The sequence below is a fragment of the Brassica napus genome, chromosome C5, assembly GCF_020379485.1.
Source record: "Brassica napus cultivar Da-Ae chromosome C5, Da-Ae, whole genome shotgun sequence".
NCBI lineage: Eukaryota > Viridiplantae > Streptophyta > Magnoliopsida > Brassicales > Brassicaceae > Brassica > Brassica napus.
In genome coordinates, this window is record NC_063448.1 from 35,755,720 (window position 1) to 35,776,060 (window position 20,341).

The 20,341-nt window shown below is 34.8% G+C and overlaps 1 protein-coding gene and 1 long non-coding RNA gene across 2 annotated transcripts; both read left to right on the forward strand.

Moving 5' to 3' along the window:
- The first annotated feature begins 8,068 nt into the window (after positions 1 to 8,068).
- Positions 8,069 to 8,971, forward strand: LOC106385924. Its single transcript, XM_013825824.3, has one exon. It carries the CDS (start codon positions 8,229 to 8,231, stop codon positions 8,802 to 8,804), a length of 576 nt encoding a protein of 191 aa, XP_013681278.2. The 5' UTR covers positions 8,069 to 8,228; the 3' UTR covers positions 8,805 to 8,971.
- Positions 8,972 to 15,662: 6,691 nt separating this feature from the next.
- On the forward strand, positions 15,663 to 17,797 carry LOC125587643. The gene is made up of 2 exons (XR_007323900.1): positions 15,663 to 17,339; positions 17,415 to 17,797. It is a non-coding gene; the product is annotated as an uncharacterized LOC125587643 (long non-coding RNA).
- Positions 17,798 to 20,341: the final 2,544 nt, after the last annotated feature.

A 20,341-nucleotide genomic window follows, 5' to 3' on the forward strand; every position in this document is an offset into this window, starting at 1 on the left:
TAGTGTTTTAAATCAGGTTGTAGCTTTAACCTTTTACCATTTCTTGCTTTATTATATTGATTATTGTCCTCAGAATTTTGAGTGTCACGGGGAATACAATCAAAATTAAATACAAAATATACTTGGTTCGTTCCAAAATAGATGATATTTTGAAAAGTATTTGATGTTTCAAAATACATGGTATTTTTAAAAATATATATTGAATTTTTTTTTATTGAAAACTTTGTGACCAATAATGTTGTGTAACTCTTTTCATGCTTGGTTTAATTAATTTTAATTGATATTCTTAGTGTTACTTGTTAGAAAAATATGTGTATCTTAATTTCTGTGCCTTAAGCCAAAACATCGTCTATTTTGGAACTGGGGGATTATATAATTAGACTTTCATTAGGAAAAATTGTTTTAGTTTCATTTTTATTTACATTATAATTTACATATAGAGTTAATTGACATAGTATACAAAAAAAATGCAACTAAATTTGGTAAGAATACAACCGTTTTCGTAAATTAAGTATATTAAAAAAGCAGGTGCTCTATCACTACAAGAAAACATCCGAGTTCCAACGGAAAAAACATCGATATTCCATCGGGAAAGGGATATATCGACGGATTACCGACGATGTTAAGACGGATCGTCTGTATAATATTTGTTAGATTTCTAAGAAAAGAATTGAAAAAATCTGATTTTAACTGACAGTTTGGACTCACAGTTCAAAAGAAAAAGACCTATAAATTGGAAGGTTAGAGACCTATTTCATACTAATAAGAGATAGTAAATAAAATGTACAAAAATCCTAAATAATCAAAAACCTGTTTCTTGTTGACCAATGCAGACATGAACTAGTTTGTGAGAATATATATTAAATGAAGTAAGAATGTTGGAGAATGTAAGAGCTTATTCAAGAGAATAAAAAGATTGGGAATGCTTGTGAGTATAAGAGCTTTAAAAATAAAAGAGTAGAAGTAACCAAATGTTGTAAATAGAAATAATTAATTTAATTTAAAACATCAGTTGCATGAGCTGTTTTTAAATAGACTTGACCTACAAAAAGCTATTATTAATAGGGAACGGAGAGCATGTTTGAGTTAGTAGACAGAGTAGACTAACAGGAGAAAGCGTGGTAAAAGGTGAATTGGATAATAGATTTAGGTAAGCAGTTTTCTCTATCCAACAATTATATTTTCAAATTCAAACCGTTTTGAACCCTCTCCAACAGTCTTAATTACTTCTTGAAGTCCCCTTGAACGAGCTCCAATCATTACTTTGTCTTCCAAAGTAAGTTAGGACTTCACACTTGTTCACACTTAAAGTTTGGCTAAGTTTGGTGAAATCTTGTGAAATATTGTGAAGTTTTGCCAACTCTTCCTTTTCACCTTTATCTTTCATTCTCTTTATTTCTTCTTTATTCCAACACTCTCTCTCGAACTTGACCATAGGAGATCTGGGGGCAAGTTTGGAATCGAGAATACTTGCCTCATTACGAACTAAAGTATGGAAAACCTCTGTGGGATAAAGCCATCACTTATGGAAAAAGAGTGCAAGTACCCTCAGCTTAAGGATTGGTCAGGGGATTAAAGGGACTAAAATCATTTTGGTAGGGTCCTTAGACCATGTATCATGGCCGCGTTGGGTGGTATGTCTTCCTTGCATCACTTTATGCACTTGAAGACTTCTTTGTAGCTGGTTTGCTGTCTCTCCATTTCTTCCGACTTCATGTCATCTTCAAAGAATTTAATCCACCTCCAGCCTTTGTAAATGAGACACAAGTACATGATTCAAAAAAATACAATGCACATGTATCAATTCTCAAGAGATAGTCCCATCCAAGTATAATATAGAATGAAGATTATATTCTTCCCTGTCATCATTTTGGTAGAATGTTGGTGAGGAGTACACTCCATTTTGGATTGTGCACTTAACTCCATAACTTCATCTCTGACCTTGCAATCCACGAGAACATCCAACGTGATGGGTGGCTGGTCAACATGTGGTCTGCCTCCTTAGCACTTCCTCTTGAAGCACTTTGGATGATCAACAGTATTTTAGCCCAGACAAGACTGGTCAACCTCTGGTCAGCCCCTTGGATGGACGACTGTGTTCTGTCTCAGTATGGAGTAGCCCAGATTGTGCCTTTAATGTGGGCATGTTTGGTCTTGAATATTGAGACTTTGGCAGCTCACTCACACCCATCCTCAAGCTTGATCTGGAAGGTATAAGGGTAGGATCATGCTTGGAAGTGAGCTTTTATCATTGCCTTGTCCTTGGATCACCGGCTTTCTTAGATTTAGTGATGACCTTTTCTCTTCAATGTGATATACTCTATTACACACTAAATGAGCAAGCCCTCTATTCATTAACCGCCTCTTAACCATCTTGATAAATACTAAACTGATATGTCCAAGAGGTGTTGTCCAATGGGACATGAAATTCCTTAACCCTTGGTTTCTCATGGACTCATTTGACACATCTTGTGTTTTCTGGACATCATAGAAACTAAAGAAAAAATAAGATAACAAATTGTGGACTGGAACATGGGACAACTCTATGTCTGGTCACACTCCAATCAAACATTTAACAAGATTAGAATAACTATGGAAAAAACTTATCAAGCATCCTAAAGCGGGTTTTAGACATTCAAATAACTTAGCAGCCTTAGGATAATTTACACATAAAACATAAGAAATAGACATAATCAAAGGAATGAGAGTTTTATTACTCTCAAAGAACCTGAGCTGGTTCCTTGACCTCCATTCCAAGCACCTATTTGAACTTACGTGGTTTGAAGTGTGGATTCAGAATCCATAACCCTTCTTTGGTATGTATTTCCTTCTTGCAGTGTTCCCACCTCAATCCCCTCCTTTTCTTTTGCTTGTAATATTATGTTTTGTCAAGAGAAAGACCTTTGGCTTGGTTGGCCTAAGAGAGACCTTCTTTTGCTTATAAGAAACCATGTGACCCCTTGCTCCTTTTGGGTTTGAGAACACACTTCATAAAGGGAAGAAAACTTGTCTGACTTTATATATGCTTTATCTGATCATTAAAGGTTAAACTGAGGAGGATAAGTCCAAACACCTTGTCTTGTTCTCTTCTTTCATTAAAGGTGGATGTATCAGTTGTGGCTGGTCTAAGCATGTCAAGCTCAGTCCATAATGACCTGAACTTCCTAAAATGCTCAGTGAATTCCATTTCTTCTTGTCATAGGTTGTTGATGGCCTTCTTGACCTCATACACTCGACATAGGTTAGAAGAGTTCCCATAAACTTTGTGGAGAGTCTCCCACAGCTCATTTACACTTTCACAATAGTAATAAGCTTCCATAATGGATGCTTTAAGGAAGCTTTGGAGGATGAATGGAAACATCAACAACTGGTCGGGTAAACTACTTTCACGAGGAGGGAAAGAGGTGCAAATAAAGTCCGTAGCACAAGCTACACCGACCTACGTGATGTCATGCTACCTTGTACCTCAAGGGATTTGTAAAAAACTATCCGCTGCTGTGGCGAGATTCTGGTGGAGCACAAAAGAAAATAATAGAGGCCTCCATTGGGTGGCTTGGGATAAAATATGTGTTCCAATAGATGAAGGGGGTCTTGGCTTCAGAGATTTTCGAGATTTCAACCTTGCACTGTTAGCAAAGCAGGTATGGCGACTCCTTGTGTATCCTAACTCTCTCCTAGCGCGCGTCCTCAAAGGACGGTATTACCGGCACTCGAACCCTTTGAGAACAGGGAAAGCTCATAACCCATCCTACGGCTGGCGCAGTTTGATGGCGGCTAAGCATGTGCTTGAAGGAAACCTATGCAGAACAATTGGAACGGGAGCGAGGACAAAGGTATGGGAGGACGTCTGGATCCCAGGATCTCCGGCTAGACCGGCACGCCCAGCTCAGCTGGACTATGATCCGGACCTAAGAGTGCATCACCTTATAGATTTTGAAACGAAGCAGTGGGATGAGGCCTTCATCTCTGAGGTGATAGATGCAGTAGATATTCCATTGATCCTTGACTTAAAAATAAGCAAGACAGGACGTCATGACGGCTATGTCTGGAAGCATACGTTATCGGGGAACTATACTGTGAAAACTGGATACGAAGTTGCAGTGGCACAGAGGAGAAACCAGAGTGATATCCAGGTTTCCGAACCAAGTATACGGGCTCTAAAGACGAAGGTATGGAAACTGAAGACTGCGAGGAAGATAAAGCACTTTCTCTGGCTAGCTTTATCGGGCTTTGTAGCTTCTGCAAGTAAGCTCGTAGAAAGACACTGCGGTACAGACACAACATGTCAGCGATGCGGATCAGCAGTGGAAAACATCAACCACATTCTCTTTGAATGTCCACCAGCTCTACAATGCTGGGCACTGTCTGATATCCCTTCACCTCCGGGGCTTTTCCCGTGCTCATCTTTGTTTGTGAATTTCGACTATCTTCTTCAACAAGCGTCCATAAACTCTAGCCTGTCCGAGTCCTTCTCGATGTTCCCTTGGCTAGTATGGTATATATGGAAGGCGAGAAATGATAAGTGTTTTAACGGCAAAGACATATCACCGGTCGATACACTCCAGCTAGCTACTCAGGAAGCCATAGCATGGAAAATAGCTCAGCTGGGAGAACCTCTGGAGGACTCAGATGTGACAACGATGACGCAAACAAACCAACCTACGGGAACGTCTTCGGCAGACATCTGGACCTGTCAAGTGGATGGATCCTGGTCGGCTAAAGAAGAATGGATGGGGCTAGGCTTTGTGTTATTTGCAAATGAGGAGATTATCTTAGAAGGACAGAGGTGCTGCACTCGCGCACAAGCACCACTTCACGCCGAAGCGGAGAGCCTAAGCTGGGCTATGAAAGAGGTCACGAACCGCGGATTCCATCGAGTAAGATTTGAATCTGACTGTCAGCAGCTGGTCAACATCATCCTAAAAGAGGAGGAATGGCCTTCAATGGCGAATGAAATAGAAGACATAAAAGCTACTGCTACATGCCTTCAAAAATTTGAGTTATCTTATATATCTCGTTCTTTAAACTTCCGTGCGGACTCCTTAGCTAAGGGAGGACGATCACGTGCTTTGAGATTTGAGAATGTAAACACTTTGGTTCATCAAGGGCTCGCTCATGCAGCAGGCCTAAACGAACCAGTTTGAGTTTTTAATAATATTTACTTTGATGTCAAAAAAAAAAAAAAAAAAAAAAAGGAAGCTTTGGAGGATGAACAATACCATAGGGTATTATTGCTGTCATTTGTTTGCTTCGAATGACTGTCTTAATCATCCTGAACCCGAGAAGGTAGTTATGTCCCTTGTGAACCACTAGAATTGTCATAGTTCTTGAGTTCTCCATCTTGGAGTGCTATGGACCACTGGGCAAAAAGGTGCACTCAACTAGTTTTGAGAAGATTGAACACAAAAACAGAACTTAGGGAAGCTTTCTTGGGGCCCAAGAGCTGGTAGGCTCTGATACCATGTGAGAATAGATGGCAAATGAAGTAAAATGGTACACAATGCATAAAAGTATCCAAGAGAGTAGAAAGATTGAGAGTGTTTGTGAGCATGAGAGACTAAGAGAATCAGAGAATAAATATAACCAAGTATTGTGAAGAGGAATGATTAATTCAACATAATGATATCAGTTACATGAAATGTCTTTAAATAGATTTAAGATACAATAAACTATTAATAATAGAGAGAAGGGGATCATGTTTGATTAGATAGAGTAGAGTTACAGAGGAGAAAGCTGGGTAAAGAGGTGACTAGGTAATAATTTGGGTAAGAAGTTTTCTTTATCCAACAACTCTATTTTCAAATTCAAACCAGTTTGAACTCTCTCCAACAATTTCATTTGCTTCTTGAAGTCAATTTGGACAAACTCACCTCATTATTTTGTCTTCCAAAATAAGTTAGGACTTCACAATTATTCACGCTTAGGACTTTACACTTGCTCACACTTAAAGTTTAGTTGAATTTGGTGAAATTTTGCTAACTCTTCCTTTTCACCTTTGTCTTATTTTTTTCTTTATTCTAACACTATATTCTTTTTTATTCAATTAAATCAAACATAAATTTTTTAAATTACCATAGCTACTATAACTAAATAAGAGATTATTTTAAAAACAAGAAACATATATATATATTCACAAACCCATTTTCTTCTCTTCTCACGAGAGAGAGAGAGAGAGAGAGAGAGGGAGGGAGGGAGGGAGGGAGGGAGGGAGAGATGTGTATAGTGTAGATTTTGGGTCTTAGGCGTATTCTTCGGCGATAGCGGTGAGATGCTGTTGGGTCGCTTTTAAGGTGGGTGCAGTTAGCTCTTGTGACTAGAAGGCGAGACTTTCAAGCCTTTATCGAGGTCTGAGCTCTCCCTTCTCGTCTGAGTCAGTTGTAGCATTTTGAGGAAGCGGATTGGTTGGAGCGTTTTTCTATGGTGGAAAGTTTGCCTTCAGTTCTCGGAGGAAGTCGAATGAGAGGGTTGGTTTTGTTTTTTTTTTCAACCTTGGTCTGCTCTCTCGGTGGCAGAGTGTTTTTCTTGCTTTCACAACATTTTCGGGGGTATGTTCTCGGGCTCAAAGCTTTGTGGTGTGTCTTCTTTTCATTTTGCAGGTTCTGGTGGTTGTGGCAGGTTTACTAGCCACTTGCCTCTCCAATAAGAACAGTCTCTAGCTTGAAGCTTTGATAAGTGGTTCATGTGGGTTCTCTCGGGTTCAATAGGAGTAATAAGGTGCTTGTGAGCTTTGGTAAAGAAGAGCAGAGGAGGCTGCTTCCGGTAGTTGGTGAAATGATGGCTGATCTTCGACAACTGCTAGTTGCTCAGTATCCCTATCCTGGAGCAATCTCCATTTTCGTCAATCGCAATTTCTGGTCTCGTGATGGTGTTCGTGCTTGATGAACATAATTGGATTTTCGCGGTGGGTGATCTTTTGGAAGCGAGCTTGGGAAATCCAATATCTACCAGCTCATGATTCATATTATAAATGTCGTCTCAACATTGAGTATCCATAACATGTGCCGCTTCTGCCTTACTGGACTTTTTTTTTTTAGGTTTAGTAATCGTGTAACATTGTTATTTATTGTTGTAATTATAGTTTATTCTACTATAATATTTGTATATTTTTGTAATTTTTGTAATTTTTATAAAAGACCTTGAAAATGGTAATACAATCTTAACATGTTTACAAAAAAACATATAAGTTTTTAATGTTTATTTTATTATAATCTATCACAATTACGAGAAAGAAAAAAAAAATTAATCTAGTATTCTCATTTTGTCAAGAAAGAAAACTGTTTTGTCTGGTGTATAAAGTTTTACGCGAATATACCAAATTGACGAGTTATATTTGTTTTCGTCCAACTATTTTATATGTGTTAAGATTACTTTCCATTAACATTTTGCCAAGGAACCAAGTCGCTGTGCCTGTGATCTAAAATATTTAGACGGAGGTCGCTTTCTTTCCAAGTAAGCTTGTCTCCATAACTCGGAATTGTCTTTGTCTAAGCACGTACATGATTTTATATCTACACGTCAAATATTTTGATTCGTGCACTTGTTAAATCCATTTCTAGATTTTAAGATAACTCAATCTACAACATTTATATCTCTTTTTAAATTTTAAATTTAAAAATGGCTCGCATCAATACTTCCATAGATGTTTTTCTGAAAACAAGACTTTCATAGAATTGATAACAAACTTTATTTTGGTTAGGAACAAATCTTATTTCGTTAGGTTTGATTTTACAGAACAATTTTGAAAGAAATAACTAAAACTATCAGCATTTAATTATATTCAAAACTTATGAATTTGAGTATTTGACTCTGGTCCAGAAAACAATATGCATTGTTAAAATCAATAAAATTAGTGCTACTTTCTAGCATATAAACCTTACGAAATTGAGTTTGAACCATAAATTCTCTATAAAAAAAAATCTGAATTTGAATTTTTCTTTTCTGAATTTTGGTTATAGTTTAAATATAGATAAATTTCAATTCGTTTCATTTAATAATCCAAAGTCATCATGCCGCACGTGAATGAACTGAATGGTTCCCAATGAAGATGGCAGAAAACGTAAATAACATTAAACATGAAACGCACCGTATCATTAATCAATAAATGGACTAAACGCCGTTAAAACGCACACACTTTATAACAGCTCTATTACTTCTTGTTCTCCCACTTCTTCAAACTCCGAGAAAGTGAAGAGAAACGCGAGAAATTTTTTGTAAAGGAAAAAAAAAACATGGACGAAGATTGTTTTTCGCAATGTCCCAAACACTTTTCAAAACGCGGTTTTATTGGCGTTTGCCCTTTCTGTCTCCACGAACGACTCTCTTCCCTTTGCCCTGACTGTGCTACCGATATACCATGCTCCTGTAGCTCACGCGCCGCCGTGTGTTTCTCTCCGTCGTCTTCTTCGTCTTCCTCTTCGTTCTCCCTCTTTGCCGGAGACATTACTTTTAGTTTCCCTGGGAGCGGGTCCGTAGGTCGAGTCGCGAGTTTGATCGAATGCGAACCGGCGTTTCGGAGATCAAAATCGATGGCGGTTCCGATTAAACCGGATACAGTTGACGATTCCGGGTCGGGTATTGAACCGGCTCGTGGGCTGAGTAGGAAAACGGTGTCGTTTTGGAGGATGTTGATGGGAAACAGAGGAGGAGATACGAAGCCGGCGATCATGAGGAAGTCGAGATCTGTTGCGGTCGTGGGAGATATGAAATACTCTCCGGCGACGGGAAAAGGGAAGGGGTGGAGTTTTCCGAGCCCGAGTAAGGTTTTTAGGCAATCGAAGATGATATTTCAACAAAGGTCTCCATAGTACAGAGGTTGAGATTTTCTGCTAGTTTCTTATTGTTTTTGTTTACTTGAGTTTAAAGCAGGTTATTAATTTGTTCATTTTCACCTTTCTCAAATCTTTGTATTATAAAGTGGAAAATATTAATTTCTTGATTTGTTTTAATTGTCAGCGAATATGATTCTTCTTTATTAATTGTCTAGCTAGATTTTGAATATTTTGTGATAAAAAATCTCACTAATAGTTTCAAATGTTTCGTTAATTTAAAATGAATTTTTTTATTTAAACATTTTTTATTTAAATCAGCCGCTTTTATACCCGATCTGAATCATTAGTCAAACTTCTAAACCCAGTGATCTGATAATTAATCATGTTTAGGTTTTTAAAACTATCGATTATCCGATAAAATTTGCCAAAAAAACCCTCTAAAACCTAAAGTTAACCGCTTGAATTGATGATTGATTGATATGTAATCCAATTTGATTTAATATATTGATATAAAATATAATTTTATGAATTTATATTATTAAATTTTTATATATGTTTTAATAATATAGATTCATAAAAATAGATTTGTACAATTTGTTAAAATTGGATTTTTAAAAGTGCATTGACATACAAATATTTAGGATAAATAATTCACGATCAAATTTTTTTCTCAATGGGTATTATTTAGGGATAATTTGTAAACTACCCTATTTAAGATTGTAAATTTGAAAAATACATTGTTATAATAATATTTTGCAAACTACACTTATTTATGCACTACAAGACTCTTTTGCCCTTATTTAATTTTAAATTCAAGACGTTTTAATAATAAAACTCAAAATAATTTGTATTATAAATATTTGGAGATAATTATATTAAATACTAATATTTAAAATTATATATGGATAACAATTGAATATTTATTAACGTATCTCCGAAACATATCTGATATAAAGATTGTCCGTAAAACCATTCTATCATATTTTCTTATTAAATGCTTTGTGAATATAAAATATGTTGTTTACTCATGAAGTTTAAAAGAGTTGAGTATATAAAACCTAGCCTAGAATATAATAAATGATATGTTAATTGAGTTTTGAGAGAGTAAAAAAAGTCAAAGAGTTCGCGATATATAGCACATCCATTACATATATAGGTCAAAAGATTGCGAATGTTTTCAAGAAAACTGTGGTGATTATAAGTGTATTTAAGAGTCTAAATTATAACAAAAAAATCATCAAACCCCAAAGTTACATGTTGACAATGATACGATTGTGTATTCCTCCTAAGATACAAAAAAAAGAACTACAACTATTAAAAAAAGTACGAAAACCAAGTTTAAAAAAATTACTAAAACCCGTAAGTTTCTTAAAAAATATTAAATTCCAGAACTTTTTGTTGTATAACTTAGAACAAAACACAGAAATCAGTATGTTTATTTGTTCTATTTCTATCTTATTTAAGTATTGAAATTATTATACTCTTAGTTAGGTTAATTAAGTAATTTCACTTATAAATAAGTGTAGTTTTCAAAAATTTAAAAATATGGTGTACTTTTCAAAATATATTCTCATTTGATGGCATTTTTCCAAATTTTCCCTATTATTAAACATTTTAGAGAAATTTCATACGATAGACCTAAAATATTTTTTGTCACAAATATAGACTTTAAAAATAAAAATAACCAAAATACACTTAAATGTTTTATCAAAAGAAGTAAATATACACTTATACCCATAAGGTTAATTAATCTAGATATTAGGGTTTAAAGTTAAAGGGTGGAGTTTAGGGTTTAGGATTTAGGGTTTAAGGTTTGGGGTTTAGGGTTTAGGGTTTAGGGTTTGAGTTTAGGGTTTAGGGTTTAGAGTTGATGAGTGAGGTTTTGGGGATAAGATTTCAATTTTTTTTTTAAAAAAAAAGTTTAAAATTTTCAAAATAAAAAATGTTATTATGGTCATTTTAGTTTTTGTGGTCTATTTTTATGACAAAAATTTAAAAATATCTATTTGACATAATTGTCCAACATTTTAACAGAAAATAAACAACTTTCAATATTAAATAAGCGGACATCGGTATGCAAAACATTTTGTTAGATGAGAATAATAAGATGATATATAATTATGAAGATATTTTGGTAAAATATTTTAATACACAAAATGGAAATTTAATAATAATAATAATAAGGGGATATATGACTACTTAAATTATGTTGCATTAATGATTCAATATTTTTTAGGCAACATTAATATTTTTTAGACAACATTAATAGGGGTGAAAAAAGTTTTCAAAAAAGTTTTATTGGGAATATTTATTTAATTAGTTTAAATAAATAATATTAGAATTAAATTTAAGTAGTAGTTGCATGACTTTGTAAATAATTTAAAAAGTTAGGACAAAATCCTAGGAGATATTCTGCTTTAATAGTATATATAGCTACTAGGCCCTGACGATTTTATCCCAAATCGGAAAAACAGAAACCGCATCCAAACCGTTATACAAAAAATATCTGAAAGGAACATAAGAGCTTAGTATCTTGGAGTTGAGATACAACCCGAACCTAAATCCGAGCTAGAATCCGAAAATATATTAAATATATTAAATAAGTTAAATATGTCAATATTTATATATATATATATATGAAGGTAATTTAAATATTTAAGAATATTTTAAAGATTTTAATAGTTTATTTTGTTTGTCATTTTGAATATTTTAGTTAGTTCAGACAGTAAAACTAGTTTTTAATTAGATTTTTGAATAATTTATATATTTTGATTATTTTTTATTAATTTTATAAAAATATGTTTAGGCGATTTCGTACATTGGTTATAATCCTATCTTAACCGAACATGGAATGAACCAAACTAAATTCAATCCAAATATTAGTAAAACCTTAATGGAATTTAGGAGCATAATACTGCAAATCTTACTGGAAAGCTTGATCTTATTCATGAATTTACAAGAGTATATATAGTACAAGATCTCCACCGACTATTGGACTTTAGGATATATCCTACTAATTACATCATTATCAATATCTTAACAAGTATATCTCTAAATATATGTCATTATCCTCTAATAAATACCAAATATCCGAAAATGCAAACCAACCGAACCCAACCCAAGGGAGCTACCGAACACCCAAAGCCAGTTCCGTGATTCAGTGTTCCAGAGAAAAGGTTACGTAATTCAGTGTTCCATCATTAAAAAAGTTCTGCAACTTGGGGAATGGTAAATCTCTGTTTAGTCATTCTGAAAATTCGAAACAAAATATAATAATAATTCATATTGTTAAATTTTTTTATTTATTAATTATTAGCACCCAACAAATCATTTAGTTTTGACTAAAAAATTGCGATTTCGGTAATATTCTAACTGAAACCCTTGGATATATTATTCTTTTAGTATAAAATATTTTCGGCGGATATTGTGCAGCGATATTCATTCAGAAACTAGGAGCATGTTTGAAATTGGAATCTTTGCTTGTTGTTTTTAGTTAAAATATTATTTAACTGATTATGGAGATATAATTGGTGATTTGAGGGAGATTTTGATAGAGGATTGATGAATATTGGTAGCTGGCTAATGTTAGTTGTTAAAGATTGGGTTAAAAAGAGATTTTCATTTAAGGAACAAGTCATTTGGCCAGCTGAATATATTATAATCTATTATGGACTCTTAATTAATGAAGTTAATCGACTCTAGCCAAATCTTTTGACCTTTTCTTTTTTCAAGTCTTTTATGAAACCTACTACAGAAAGCCTCGACGGGTGTTGGGTAGGGGGAGCCTTTATCTATCGTTGGTTTCTATGGTATAATCAGTCAGGGGTTTAGCGCTAACAAATTGATAAACATATATTTAGAACATTTTGCATTTATCAAAGGAGAATTTTCAGGAACTTTTTTTTTTTTTGTAAAATTAAACACTAACTGAGCCTTTTCTTCTTGATTTATAGTTAGTGTTTAATTTTACCAAAAAAAAAAAAATTCAGGAATTTTGGCATAAGTCCGTTGGAGTTCATATTTGAGCTGAATCTTCAATCATGTGACCGACGATCTTGCTGGTATGTTTAGGCGGTGGTCATAATTTATTTGTCGCTATAGCTCAGATTTATTTTTCTCTTACGTTCTCTTGCTCTGAATACAAATAAACATCTAGTTATAACGTTATTAATAAGTTAATAACAAAAGAAAAGCATATGTTGGACGAAGATGATTTCTCGAATAAAGTTTAAAAAATTATCAAGAATCTTTATGTTATCCTAGAAGCTAAAATACAAAACAAACATGGGACTCTTTGTTGTATGCATTCATTTTTTTTTCCATTATGAAAAAACATGAAGCATTTCTCATTAAAAATATGTTACGTCACTCATATATACATTGCATTTACATCATAGGACGCGAGTTGCATCGGTTCACCAATCACTAGTCAGATTGGTATTGCCTTGTTTTTTTTTATATTATGAAATGACGCATCACCAATATGCCATGTTAAAGACTACCCTAGGCACTAGTCGGGCGGTCGGTGTGGGCCTAGAGAGTTATCAGAAAAGCGGGATATAATCGGGAGTACGCGGGGCGTAATTTTTCATGAAAAATGTTTTTTAAATAAAAAATATATTAAACATGCCTTTAAAACATTTTCATGCCGAGTAATACCAATAAATTGTCGTAGCTCGATGGTGAAAGTAGTCTTTATTTGACATGGAGACTAAGGTTCAACTCCAAGAAGGCGTACTATTATGTGTTTTTGTCCTTTTTGTAAAGAAGGGTAAAAAAGTAATTTCGGCTTTCTTCTTCTTCCTCTAGCTCTAACCTAATTTTTGCGGCTGTTTTTCTGTGTTTTCAACATAAACTCCATTTTTTTTTCGATTTGCTTCATTTTAACTTAGTTTATCTATTACTAACACTAAACTATGAAAGATCTATGAGGTTATTACTGATTTTGGACTCGAAAACGCCAGATTACATACGTTTTTTTTCCTGATCCGAGGTTTGGTCCGACTATGGTAAACTCGCGGCGGCAGAGCTCCGCCGAGCGATTTTCCGGCGCAGAATCGGTCACTCCGGCCGCGTTTTCGAACAGGGCCAATATGTTATGTCACTCATTTATCTTCGCATAATTAATTTTCAATAAAAAAAGGATCAAAATAAATTTTATTAAAAAATAAAAATATATTTTTATCTTACGGTTAACTAATCTGTACTTGGGATTTGGAGTTAAGAGGTGAGTTTTTGGGGATATAGTTTCAAATTTAAAAAAATAATAAATAAATATTAAAAATTTTAAAATAAAGATGGACTATTTTGGTCATTTTCTTCTTCGAAAGTTTTTTTGTGACAAAAACTTAAAAATTGCTATTTGAGAGAATTGCCCCTTAGAAATTTCCTAGGATATCATTTTTTAGTTTATCTTCACAAAATAGCCTTCGGTGAAAAAATGACCAAAATAAGTTTTATTAAAGGTAAAAATGTGTTTTTATCCTAGGGTTGACTAATCTAGACCTAGGGTGTAGAGTTAAATGGTGAGTTTTTGGGGATAGAGTTTCAAATTAAAAAAAAAAAATACATTTTTACCCTATGGCTAACTAATCTAGACTTAAGGTTTAGAGTTAAGGGGTGAGCTTTTGGAGATATGGTTTCAAATTTTTAAAAATAAAAAATATATATTAAAAATTTCAAAATAAAAAGAGGGATTTACCAAATATGACTCAAAACTTGACTTTGATTGCAAAAGTATACCCAAACTTGAATCAAATGCAGAAGTAACCCAAAAGCCTTGTGAAATTACAGCCAGCCCCTTCTCACCAAACAAAAAAACATAACTCATTTTTACGAATATATCCCTGGAAAGTTTTCTGAGTCTTCTGAGATATTGTACGCCGTGTAGACGACGTCCATGGAAGTCTTCTGGTATAGTTGATCTTAAAAATAATTTATAAATTTAAAAAAAAATATTTTGACAAGTGAAAAATTAAAATCATGTAATTATAAACAGTTTTAAGTGATATAAATTAAGATATAATAAAATTGAATAGTTTTCAACATATATGAGTGAAAGTAGTTAATCATGATATTCTTTGGCTTAGGGTTTGACAACATATGTTGTAGTATTGTATGTATTCTTAGGGTTAGATATTGGAAAGATTAAATGTTTTTTTGAAAAATTAAAATTTTACCTATATGTGTTTATTTATGTATATAGTAAACACTTTTTAAGTTTAATTTGATTTTATGAAGTGTTTAGTTAGTTAATTTAGTTTAGGGGTTATGTTTAGGGTCTAGACGACTAATATGTAAGTCGTCTGGCGATTATTAGACTTCTCTGAAAGTCTTCTGACTCCCGCTAAAAATATTTTAGTTTCCCACTAAAAATATTGAAGTCTTCTGGACGACTTACAAGTAAGTTTTCTAGGAATTCTTCTATTAGAAGACTTACTTGAAATTCTTTTGAATCGAAAATATTTAACCTTATTACACTTTTTGTCTTCATATATAAAGAAAAATTTACACATTCTCTCTCCTCTTCTCAAATGGCTGCAACAAAAATGTTATGTTCCTCATTCTAAAACTCTCCAACCTCTCTCTAATCTTTTTGAACTTATAAACACAAAACTTTATATCAATTTATTGTTTTTTGTCTCATGTCTTTCTCACTAGTTTATCTTGTTTTGAAGGTTTTTCATCACATGGTTCTCATCTTCCACTCATTTAAAGGTAGATTTATTAAATTTAGATATGTATTTTTGTGCATTCTATAAAGGTAGATCTATCTAATCTTCCACTCATTTTTTCTATTTTTAAGCCATTTGAACGTTTTTTGATATGCAGGTTTTTCAGATCTGAGTTTAATATACATGTTTTTCAAATCTGGAGCATACTTTTGAAGACTTATGGGAAGTCCTCCAAAGTTTTCTAAAATATAATGTACTAGAAGACTTCCACTACAAGAAAAATGGGCATTGATAGCACATTACGATAGCAGTATTTTCAAAACTGCTATGAGAGATCAAGTTCTGATTTTGGTTTATATTGATAGCACTTAATTAACGCTATTGTAAAAAATTAGTGAGCGGGAAAAGAAAAGCACTACTACCTGCCAATACTTAGGTAAAAATTAGAAAAACGCCAAAAGATAATTTTTCTTTTTATTCGATAGCACATTACGATAGCTTTGTTTTGAGAACTGTTATGAAAAATCAATTTCTAATCTTTGAAACCCTAAACCCTAAACATGTTTTAAACCCCTAAACTCTAAACATAAGCCTTAAAACTCTATTTTTTTCAAACTATAATTTGAATCATAAACTTAAACTCAAAATTATTCTTTTTAATCTTAATCTATAATTTCCAAAAAACACAAACCTTAAATATTTTGTCAAACTCTATACCCCGAACATACATTTAAACCTAAACTTTATACATAAACCTTATACTCCAAATTATAAATATAAACACTAACATATTGTATTCAACACCCCCATTGTTCAAACTTTGATTCCAAATCTTAAATTAGAACTCAAAATTTAGTTATATTCACAATTTTATTTCAAATTCTTAGAACTAACCATTAACATTACACTTCAAACCTAAACTCTACATCCAAACTTAAAGTCTAATATTATCTACTTAAACTAAAATAGCTCTACACTCAAATTTTCAAAAATAATACAAATCTTAGACCAAACTCCAATTTTGTTTAATTCAAAACACTCTATCATAAATATTAATCTTAAAATGTTAGTCAGTACTCTAATTATTTATATTTATTCACATTTTATCATACTTTAAATTTAACTACAAGTACATTTTACAATTTTATTCCCAATTTGTAAGTTTTAAAACTCAAAATTTAAATTATAAACTACAAATTAGAAATTTCTGAATAAAACATAACTTATAAAAATTACAAAAAACAAAAATCATAAAATAATGAAAGACAAGACAAAAAAGAAAGAAGATAAAGTTAGTGGCCAATTATAACCATATAAACCACAAAATAAAACATAACTATTAAATGTATTAAACATATAAACTACATTAAAACTCTAAACTAAGTTTATATGAAAATAAATTAAAAAGAGAGATAAAGTTTTTTGACCAATAAGAAACAGATACAAGGATAACCTCGTGAGCTGTTGGATTAATCTAAATCTAAAAGGTTCAGATTTATTCTTCTCTCTCTGTTTCTCTCCGCCGACAGAATTCCCTCATTCTCTTCACTTTTTTTTGTTTGAATCTTCTCTTCTTCCTCATGTTATATTTTTCAAATTTGGTAAATAGAGTACATATGAAGACAATAATGGAGTTTAAGAAGATGAAGACTCGCTGGTGACGAAGACCCGGAGACGAAACCACGGCGGAGCTCAAGGTCGCCGTCACGCCATCATATCACATGTGCTCAAGCTCAATGTCACACCATCTTGTCAATCTCGTCGTCACGCCATCTGCTCGATCTCGCCGTCAATTTAACCTAACAGAGAGGAGGAAAATTATTCCCAAACCTTCATTATTCCTTTTCACTTCTTGCTCCTTAATATGCCGACTCATGGATCTGATGGGTTTTTTATGGTGAGATTTAATGTTCTTTTGTTTCTTCTCTTCTACTATGTTTTTAGATTTATTAATATTTACTTTCGTTTCCAGATTTGAGAAGGTGGTGGTGTTATAATCGAAGGTGGTGGTGGTAGCGTAACGAATCAGTGGTCTCCTTCTCGTCAGTGGCGGAGCATGGAGGAGGCAGAAAAGCTATGCCTCTGGTTCAGACCAGTCTTCATTCTGGTGGTGAAGACGGTCTAGCAGTCCAGTGTCTTCTCCGGTCGTCTTCGCAGCTGCAACGGTGGTGTTCTCAGTCGCCATCAATGAGTTAGAGGAAGAAGATGAAGCTTGAAGGTGGAGGAGGCAAACCAGCCGTTTAAGTTTAGTTTTTTTAGGTTTAGTGTAAACCGATTTGGTGGTTTAGTTCTGTAAACCTAAATTTCATTTGTAAACCAATTTTAATTTATAAATAAAATTTATTTTATTTTTAATTATAAATTAATTTTTATTTAATTTTTATTATTTAATTATTTATTTTAATTATAATATTCACCTAATAATAGCAAACCATAATAAAAGCTATCGTATAGTTTAAGTACAATAGCATTCGTAAAAAAGCTATAAAAGAGGGAAAACCTAAGATAGCTGGGGCAGATATAGCGGTTTCAATAAGGCTATCAATCCATCAATGACATATAATAGCTTTTTTCATACGCTAAGAAAACTCTTTTTCCTTGTAGTGAATTCCAGGAAATCGAGAAGACTTCCACGACTTCCTGGAAGTCATCTGTCGGAGTCTTCTCACATGTCTCCCTTTCATAACAGATCTAAGCGTTTTGGTAAGTTTTTATGTCTGATTTTTTTTTCATTTAGTAACCTCCTGTTGCATAAAGTTCTTACCTTTTTCCCAAACCAAAACTCTCCAAACCCGAATATGGAAGAGTTTAACCTACTCCAACCGACTAAGGCCCGCCTTAGGAAGACTATATAAAGGGAACCTAAACCCTAAAGCAAGGGATCGACACTTCAAGACTTAGATAGAGACTAGAGATAGGCGGCTAGAACTAGGGTTTATAGACCAATTTGTTCTAGTTCTTGCTTGTTCATCTAATAAGACGTCTCTTCAAGTCTATTTCTCTCAAACTCATACGAAATCAAAGCCTTATCCATCATTCCGTGGTACTCACAAAGATCCTACACAAAAATCCCCTAACACAAGGGGTGCATCACTTGCCCGTCCGTTCCATGGTTTCAGACCAGATTAAGGGCCTCATGGGCTTTCCAGGTCCCCATGCGTAGCGAGAGAAGGGACGGCCTTGACGAAGCCTTGAAGTTTGTTCCCTCGCGTGACGTCCTCTTTGTGGCGCGTGGAGATCCATCTAGGGTTTACAACCCCTCTTTTCGTTCTTGCCGCCTGGCGGCTTTCTAACTTTCCTTTTTTCTCTCTCTCTCCTAACAATCTTCGGCAATCTTCATTTGCTCGAGCTCGGTTCTCCATTTTCAGGTATTATTTCCCTTTCCTTCTCCCTCTTTTTCTTTCGACTCCTTCCTTCAGTTCCCCCTTGTATTTCTAGGATGAAATCCAAACCAAACCTCGCCCTAGATTCTTCCTCCATAGGTGGTAGGGTTAGGTCGAAGAAGCAGAGATCCAGGGTTGGTCCATCAGAATCAACGGACTCCTCCGGTTCTTCTCTGGATCTAACCGTGGAGGTTAAAAACTCTAGCCATGTAGTTGCTGAGGCTGTTTCGCCGTCCGTAGAGGTAGATAGGTTTCTTCCGGTGGGCCCTCTTTCATCAATAGGAGTAGAGGAAGTCGCGAACTGGCGGGCGAAGTATTATCTCTCCGACGACGTTGTCATCAGGATCCCGGGTCCCATAGATAGGGTCTCGGATTTCGAAGCCGAGGAAGTCCTCGTGTACGAGGGGTTCTTTGAATCAGGCTTCAGAGATCGAGTTCCCTCGCTGGTGGCGAAGGTGTCAGAAACCTTGGAGATCTCTCCAGGTCAGCTGAATCCTCCCTCCTGGAGGATATTGATAGCCATGCAAAATCTTGGTGATCTCGAAGATCTTACTATCGGGATCGCCGAGGTCTTGTACTCCTATGCTATCTCTCCCTTGAATGGTGGAGAACAGAGATACCATCTGCATACTCACGGCAGAGAGCTCCCAGTTCAAGAGATTCAGAAGAAGGAGAGGAAGCACCACCCAGGTTTTGATGGGCGCTGGACTGAGAAGTTTGCTTTCATCCACCTTCCTGGGTTTTCCTCTGTCTAGCGCGCAGCTGGTGGGTGATAGGAGTTACGACGGTTGTTTGTAATGACATGACGCTAATGATTCCTATTTCTTTTTGTAGACGTGCCTTGCGTGGATTCTTCTCTAGGAAGGAGGACAAATGAACGGGTGTTGAAGCTTCCCATCGAGCGATGTCAGGTTCCTTTTCTTGTGAGCAGAGAAGCGTTGGAACGTTGCAACATCTGGGGTAAGTCCTTACCTCTCCTCCTGTTTATTATGAGCGATTTTTGAGGCGTATTAGTGTCATTCTCCAGGTAACATGTCGGGTCCAAAGGTGAAGAAGCATTGGCGGAATACAAAAGGGCTTTGGAGGTCACATGTCGGTGAAGAAAGCTGCTCCCAAGCAGGCTGCCCTTAGTGACAATGATGATGAAGTTCATTTCATCAAGAGTAATAAACGTCAAGCCACAACTGCTCTAGCTTCTTATTCTAAGAAGAAGTTTAAGGCTTTGGGATCTACCCCGAAAGTCCGTCATCGTCGAGTGACCCAACCACTGTCTTATCTAATCTCAACACTAAGGTGTTCCCTTTGACCCCGGTGGTTCTGCCGGAGGGGGACTCTTCTGCCTCCATCCAATTCATCCAGATCGATCTTCTCCAGGTAACACATTGTTCTCCTTTTCGTTTCTTTTGGTATTTTGTTTTTTGCTGATGATCGGTTTGTTCTCTTGCAGGCGATGTCTCAGTTGTTCCTCTCGGGGAGAGGATGGATGACCACGATTCACTCAGGGCTGACTTGGCTG